The 7971-nt window shown below is 37.8% G+C and overlaps 1 protein-coding gene across 15 annotated transcripts in view; it reads left to right on the top strand.

Moving 5' to 3' along the window:
• Window positions 1-7971, top strand: part of atp2b2 (ATPase plasma membrane Ca2+ transporting 2) — a 119362-nt gene that overhangs the window by 79125 nt on the left and 32266 nt on the right. For 10 of the 15 annotated variants that reach the window (XM_032512789.1, XM_032512776.1, XM_032512774.1 and 7 more), the window contains 5 exons: window positions 86-175; window positions 2620-2661; window positions 4783-4950; window positions 5879-6093; window positions 6519-6761. In XM_032512789.1, coding sequence (XP_032368680.1) covers window positions 86-175; window positions 2620-2661; window positions 4783-4950; window positions 5879-6093; window positions 6519-6761 — 758 coding nt within the window. The remainder of the gene's footprint in view (window positions 1-85; window positions 176-2619; window positions 2662-4782; window positions 4951-5878; window positions 6094-6518; window positions 6762-7971) is intronic. The other 5 variants (XM_032512783.1, XM_032512784.1, XM_032512787.1 and 2 more) reach the window with 3 other exon arrangements.

The following is a 7971-nucleotide window of genomic DNA, read 5'->3' as shown; positions in this document are numbered from 1 at the left end:
GTGTGTGTGTGTGTGTGTGTGTGTGTTGGGCTGTGTGTGTGTGTGTTTTTTGTTTATCTGTGTTTGGTTCATTGTTACTGGCTAGACTCCCATCCCCCTATCCACCCCATCGCAACTATAGCCACGGATGGGGCTGCAGGCTGTAATGCCCCTGGCATTGCCAGCCTTAATAATGGTAGGTTGACAAAACCTCTGATCTCTGACCTCTTTCTGTCCTTTGACTTCTTCTATCTTCTCCATTTTCCACCTGCCTCCTATCATGGATGCCCACCATCTGCTCTGCTCTACCTTTTCTTTCTGTTGTGTTGGACCTTTTTGTAGCCATATCGTCAGTGCACGTCCTCTTGTAGTGAAACAGTTAGTCTTGTGTTTCTTTTTCTTCTACATTTTTTTGTAATACTTTATACTGAACATATATACTACATAGCTCTCTTGGAAAAATATTTGAGAACTTTGGATTTGGTGGTTCATCTTTAAATTAAAAACTAAAACAAATAAACTCATTTGTTCTTTGTAATGCTAAGATGTTGTGAAAACATTTTGAGCCTTTTTACATCCATTCATAAAAAACATTTTCTGAAGAAAAATAAAGATCATTTTTGTGAAGTTTTGCAATATTTAAAGCGGTGTGTCTTTAAAATCTTTTGACAAGCGTTAAATGAGAAGAGTGATACTACTGCTCCTAGGCAATAAAAGAACCTGGTACATAACCCCCACAAAGGGTAATTTTTACACTTTGGTTTTTGTATCAAATTTGAACAAATGAGATACAAGTTGTAAGATTTAAAGGCGCTGGTAGGCACATTTTGGTCCCGTCGGACTAAGCCAGTCTAGCTGTTTCCCCTTGTTTACTGTCTTTATGCTAAGCTAACCAGCTGCTGGTGGTAGTTTCACATTCACCTTACAGACATTCTCATTTTCTTACTAAATTTTCTGCAATAAATAAATGTTTCCCCAAAATGTAGAAATCGGTCTTTAAATTTTGTTGTAAGGACATTGTGTTTTTTGGCCCGTTAGTAAATTAGTTTTTATGTTAATTCATTTTCTGAAAGTAGACAAGACGCTAGCTAAATAATAGTGTCAAAATCCTGCTTTTGGGCCACCTCCTGTAGTAGAGTGTCCTCCGAGATCACTTAGTGCAAATCCTCCATTTCTGCGTAAGCTGGTTGAGATAAAAAAATATTAACTTCATTCTTTGTTGCACTGGGTTCTCTCTTATCCTGGTCTCCTTGAAGAGCAACCACAAAATGTTTGTACTCAAGGCAGGATGAGCGTGAATTGCACTGTAATGATGACCTTGTCCTGTCCTGCGCTGGAACAGAGCAATTTGTTATCTTCAGCTTTATCGTGACTCCAGGGAACTTGCTAATGTGGAAGTGGAGAACGAGCCATTTATTCTCCACATACCTGATTCTGGTCTTCCAGCTCTACCTGAGTAATTTCCTTTGTGACATTTGAGAACAAAAGCACTGAATGAATGATTTTGTGAAATGTTTAGCCTCCACTGATACAAACAGTGCAGATGTATAGCCTGGGTAGCTAATTGGACCATCACTGTAGAATATAATACATGTTTTCTTAATTAGTATGTCTAATTTTGTTAATATTGCATGAAAATTTAGTTTTAAAGCACACAACGAGAAGTACTGTGTGTACTCTAAGCAGCTCTGTTAGAGTACCACCAAGTTGATTCTGCAATTTAAAACAAAACTGTGTATTGAAACGCACATTTAAATTAAGTTCACTCTAAGTTCATTTCTTGTGTAAGCAGAATCTAAAAGCATAATAAAACTCACTGTCCCTGAACTTAGATCTCTAGTTTCCTCCAGTTGTTCTTATGTAACTTCGCCACGTGGGAGGCTTTTCCTTCTGGCTCTCTCTCTCTCTCTCTCTCTCTCTCTCTCTCTCTCTCTCCGGGTATCTCTCTTCCGCTCTCTCTATGTTCATTGTTCACATCTCCAGTCTGCTTCCCTCTGAGCTTGTGATGTTGCATGTGCTTCCTGAATTTTCCTCTTATGCATGCTGTCTCTTGTTTGCGTGTTCTGTAGGTGTACGGTATATGCTGTGTGTGTGTGTTTGTAGTGTACTCTCCCCCACATCAAATGTTTAATGTAACGCTGTATCTACTGTACAGTATGTCTTAATATCTCATTTTATACCCTGACGACTTGACTCCTATTGTTGATAATATGTGTGGAATTACCTGTGCCCATAGTTTGAGTATGTCATTCAGAACAATATTTAAAAACAGAAAATTCAGCGGAAAGTGCGCAAAGGAAAAAGTTGCACCTGATATATTAAACATGTTTAAATACTTGGTTATTTGCAGATGCAACAAAATGGTGTCTATTAAACCCCGTTCAATACAAAAAAAATCTGCACACTACAATATTTGTCTGTAGTCCATTGCCAATAGATGTAGCTTCTAGTTACATACATCACTTACATATCACAAGCCTTTCTATGTGACTGTCACAGAGACATTGTAATAAAAGTCATTTTCCCGTCTCCCTGTGTGTGATTTTTGGTTTCCACTGTGTGTGCTGTCTCTGTGATTACCTGTTGACTTGTCTGCTTTGGTTATTTTTGTTGGTATTGTCTTGTATGTCTCCATCGTAGGTAAAATGCAAGATGGCAATATGGAGAGCAACCAGATTAAAGGTAATCAAACCATATCTTTCACTCTCTCCTCCTATTCCCCTTCTTCCTTCCCTCTCTTCTTCTTCTCATCGTTTCCCTTGGTCAAACACTGGGTCAAACATAGGTGGGAAATCCTGCATTGCTTTATTTATTTTAGCCTTTATTGTATTCTCAATCTTAATACCTCACTTTTTCAACTTATTGTGTAGTGCTTATTTAGAATCCAACAGACTTTAACAAAGTGTACCACTGATTTAGTAAATCCCAGAAAATGTGAGTGCTTGACCCAGGTTTTACCTGCCGTCGTATTAGGATAGAACATCCCTTCTCTTCACTCTGTCATTGATGTGTTGTCCCTGGTCTGTAGTTGTTCTGTGGTTCTTGTTGTATTGTTGACTTGTCTTTTTCTCTACATGAGAACAGAAACCTGTCCCTCAACTACTGTATCTGCCTCACTTGGGCTGCCTTTTCACACCAAAAACACCCAAAACTGTTCTCTTAGTAGTTGTTGTATAGCCTTTTTGTCTTGTGTCATGGCAATAGAAAAACAAAATGCACAACCAGAGAGACATACTGTATGACAAATGTAGAATTAAAAGGTTTTTTTGTGAGCATCAAACACATGACTCATTATGATTGAAAAACTGGGCTGAAATGATTCTTGTTAATGTGCTACATTAATAGAGAAGCAATGTACTGTACGTGAGTGTGAGGGGGATATAGATGGAGACAGAGTGAGGTGATTGAGGATTGGTTTTATAGACTGAACAGAATTATTTATTTATTTTACACAGAAAATAGGAAATCTTGTTTTTTGTCACACTATAAAACAGTTCATACAGTATAAAGTAGATTGAATTTCAAGTAAGCTCAACGTAGATTACGTATAGGTTAAAGATATAGATCACAGTATTTTAGCAAATTATCATTAAGAAACTTTTGGATTTGGATGTTTTGACCAGCGGAAGCAGTTTTATTATTTGTGCAAGACAAGGACAGTCATTTCAAAAACATGTTACAGTCTGCAGCATACAGTAGGTGAGTTTTGCATGTTCCAGCCTCCTCCCTGATATTTATTTTTTAGTAAAATGGACAATCACATTCAAATACAAGGTTCTACTATTTGGGGATTTCCAATCATTACTGTAGTTTCCTGTCTCTATGATAAAAAGAGAAGAGCTTTGTGGAGTTCTGTTCAACAAGTTCTGTTCTCATGTTATCACCAAAATAGAAGCTTTCGTCACCATAGTTGATTTTAAAGCATTGTTGCTATTCATATATCATGGTCTATACTGTACATCACTCAGTGGGTTAAGCCTTATATCTATTTCTGGTTTGCTTTTAGAATTTTAATCCTCTACACCTCTAAGATTCTTTGAAAGTGGACTGCAAAGTGTTTCCAGAGTAAAAACAAAATGCTAAAAAGTAATGTTTTGTTATTACAGTACATGGGAACATACCTCCAGAAGGCTTGAGACTCTGTTTCAGACTGAACACTGATATATAGCCTCCACTTCAATTTATTTAGATTTGTATCTTTATTGTATTGAATTATGTTTTTATACCTTTGTGACTTTTTAATCTTTCTGTTTCTTTTCTGGTTCTTTGTATTTTTTATATTTCAATTTTTACCTGTGTGTGAAATGTGCTATACTGTGTATAAGGTTTCCTTATATAGGCATTTAAATAATCTGTGAACATGGACCTTAGATGTAGAACCACTGAATTATTCATGATTTACTGTAAATGTGCTTGTGATGGAAAAAAAAATGCTTGAGGAGGAACAGTGTTTTCCTTACTACAGCAAAAGAACACCTACATTATCATTATTATTTTGTTATCATTATATTTTTTCATTATATTATTTTTTTAGTTTTTATATTCTATACAGAAATAAGGTTTACAGTCTGTTTGATTTTACCATGAAGACAATACAGGGACAAACAAAAACAATCCCTATTATGGTATTTAAAAACATACCAATTAGTCCCCATCTTTTCATGGGACGTCATGTGATCTTGTCTGGGTTTGAAATCTTAAAAGCACCTGAGTGTTGAAGCCTGGCTTCCTGTTTCTCTTCACTCCCTTGGTCTAATTTACCTTTCTAACGCTGCTGCTGTCTGTTTTTTGTGGTGTTCACAGTAAAGAAGCAGGATGGAGCAGCTGCCATGGAGATGCAGCCTTTAAAGAGTGCTGAAGGTGGAGAGTCTGATGAGAAAGAGAAGAAGAAAAGGGTGCACGGTTCTAAGAAAGAGAAATCTGTGCTTCAAGGGAAGCTGACCAAACTTGCCGTCCAGATTGGCAAAGCAGGTACAGCAAATTGCACACGGACAAGTCCATTACTCAGTCACGCAGTTAAATCAAGGTCCAACAAGGACACTGAGCCATTATCCTGTCTATCAAAGCAAGATGTTGCATTGATCAGACTCACTTCTTGGGCACTTATAGCAATCAAAGTACTTGTAGTTGAAGAATGCTGTGTCTGATTTATGACAATGTAGAATAGCCACTCTAGTTTTTGTCACTTTATTTTTCACCTGGCTTTTTCACAATTTTACAATGCATACCATAATTAATTGTTCGTAATGCAATTTAAGACAATGAATGACACCAATGATGTCTAAAACACTTACAGTGGGTCAGTACAGTACAAGCTCTTTTAGTAACACATGCCCACATGCCATTTATGCCCACATCGTGGGTGTCCTGGGAGCAGCAACATAGTAGTTTTACCATTGAGCAAATGATAGCCATACCTTAAAATACTCTGGAGGAATTGGAATTCCTCAAAATATTCCATAATAACATAAAATAAAAACCCGACTGCCAAGGCTTTCTTTTAAGTGGGCAGTCTTTTTTATCTAAGTAAAAAGTTAAGGGTTTCTTATTTTCTAAATCCATATATACTCGAATGATAAAACTTGTATATCGTAGTTTATGTCTTAACACTATGCATGCTAATTTATCAGCCTTTATTAAAGCAGAACCTGTCACATGTTCTACTTTGTTAGGCTGCACAAACAGAGCCAGGAGAGGTTTGACAGAAATCTACCTGCCATCTTTGATAACTGCAACTGTCTGTCTAGACTCTGTTGTAATTATCTTATCTTTATCCATAACAAATTAAAATTCATCCTCAGCACGTTATTATTTTTCCAGCCCAGGCTATAAGTCACACTCAGACACTCATCTTTTGACATTGCGTTGCTCGGCTGACAACCTTTTGTATCTTTTTCAGGTTTGCTCATGTCAGCCATCACAGTCATCATCCTGGTCCTGTACTTTGCAATTGACAACTTTGTGATGCAAAAGCAGCCTTGGATGCCAGAGTGCACTCCCATCTACGTCCAGTACTTTGTCAAGTTCTTCATCATCGGTGTGACTGTGTTGGTGGTGGCCGTGCCGGAGGGGCTGCCGCTGGCTGTCACCATCTCCCTGGCCTATTCTGTTAAGGTGAGGAAGAACAATAAAAAACATACTGCGCATACATTTAGGCACTGCTAAAGTTCTGCTCTTAGGGCTGTCAAACTGCACATTATACACATTTAGTGGTGTATTCATCAATGCATTGTAAGTTAATTCCCTAACTTACTGTGCAGTGCACCATAAGATATGCTAAGGAGAAAACCTTTGTTTTTTTGTGCAATTTTCGGCACAAAACAATCTTTCAAGTTCTTTCTGTGAATTAAATAAGGATTTTAACATACATTGTGAGTATAATACATATAATACAGTATATTCAGTATGCAATATGCAGCTAATTCAGTCATCCATCTACTTTAATAGTTCAGATATTTAAAAACATTTTCAAATATTATGTATAATAATATTCATATATTGCAACACATAACAATCATTGTGGCATTTCCTACCAACAGAAAATGATGAAAGACAACAACCTGGTGCGTCACCTGGATGCATGTGAAACGATGGGAAATGCTACAGCCATCTGCTCTGACAAGACAGGCACGCTAACCACTAACCGCATGACGGCTGTGCAGTGTTACATGGGAGATGTGCACTACAGAGAAATCCCAGATCCTGGAGCTCTGTCACCCAAATTACTGGACTTACTGGTCAATTCCATCTCCCTAAACAGCGCCTATACCACCAAGATTCTGGTAAGCCACCTTTAGTTACTTTAGAGGCCTTTCCTCTATAATTATAATTTATACTGTTTATTGATTCCCAGTGGGGAAATTGCAATTTACACTCTGTTTTGTTTGACTTGAAATACACACACATGCTCAGGATCATGCACAAATGGACAGATGTCAGAACGAGTGGGCTGCTGAACCAGCGCACTGAGCGGTTGAGGGGGGGTACAGTGCCTTGGTCAAGAGCACCTGGCAGCGCCCAGGAAGTGAACTGGCATCTCTCCAGCTACCAATCCACACTCTGTACTTTGGGCCGTACTGGGACTTTAACTAGCAACCCTCCGGCTCCCAACCCAACTCCCTATGTACTGAGCTACTGCCACCCCATTAGGCATTGAACATGAATATATATATTAAAAAAAAATTAATATTGATTTATTTGTCTCTTACAAAATGGTAACTACAGTTAGTCTTTCATTTGGAATTTGAAACGCCATACCCCTTCTGTTTTTATACTGTACATCACATACGACACTCTCTATGAACTTTTATTACAGTATTACAGTATTTAAGATATTTTGTTATACTAAAGGCTATTTAGTTAAGACTTTAATCTCTTGGGTCAGCTGCATAGATATTAACTCTTTTTGTGTGGGGAAACCATATGATGAGAGCAGCCCTGAAACAGTGAGACAGCTCTGCAGTGCTTTTTTCCTTGGTGAAGCAGGAAGTCTGTGTCCTTGGCGGCTGCTTTAGATTCAACAGGCATTCACTCAACTTGTCACCTTGAGAACGGTTGTGTAATTTTGTACTATCTGATATTCAGAGCATAGCAGAGTGTAATTGAATCCAATCTGTCTAAGTGCTGGAGATTGTCTCTTGTTTACAGTGAATGCAGCAAAAAATACATTTTATCTAAGCCAATTAGACCTGAATGCAATAAGATATAGAAATACAGACTGATAGATAGATAAATAAATATATAGACAGAGAGACTCACACACAGACATGTTACATGTTCTAATCACAGAATCTACAACCTGTTTGCATAAATATTCGTCCAGGCCACAGGCTTGACAAATCATTTCCAGAATAACACATTTGGCAGAAATACTCTAAAAGCAAAGACTGTCAAGATCAGGATGTCTTCAGACTGTTAGAGCCATATGCATCACTAATAATTTTCCTGGCATGTGTGTACTCACCAGCGCACGCACACACACACACACACACA

This window comes from Etheostoma spectabile, chromosome 4 (assembly GCF_008692095.1).
Source record: "Etheostoma spectabile isolate EspeVRDwgs_2016 chromosome 4, UIUC_Espe_1.0, whole genome shotgun sequence".
Classification (NCBI taxonomy): Eukaryota; Metazoa; Chordata; class Actinopteri; order Perciformes; family Percidae; genus Etheostoma; species Etheostoma spectabile.
The sequence above is the reverse complement of the archived record's forward strand: the minus strand, read 5'-3'. Positions and strand labels throughout refer to the sequence as shown.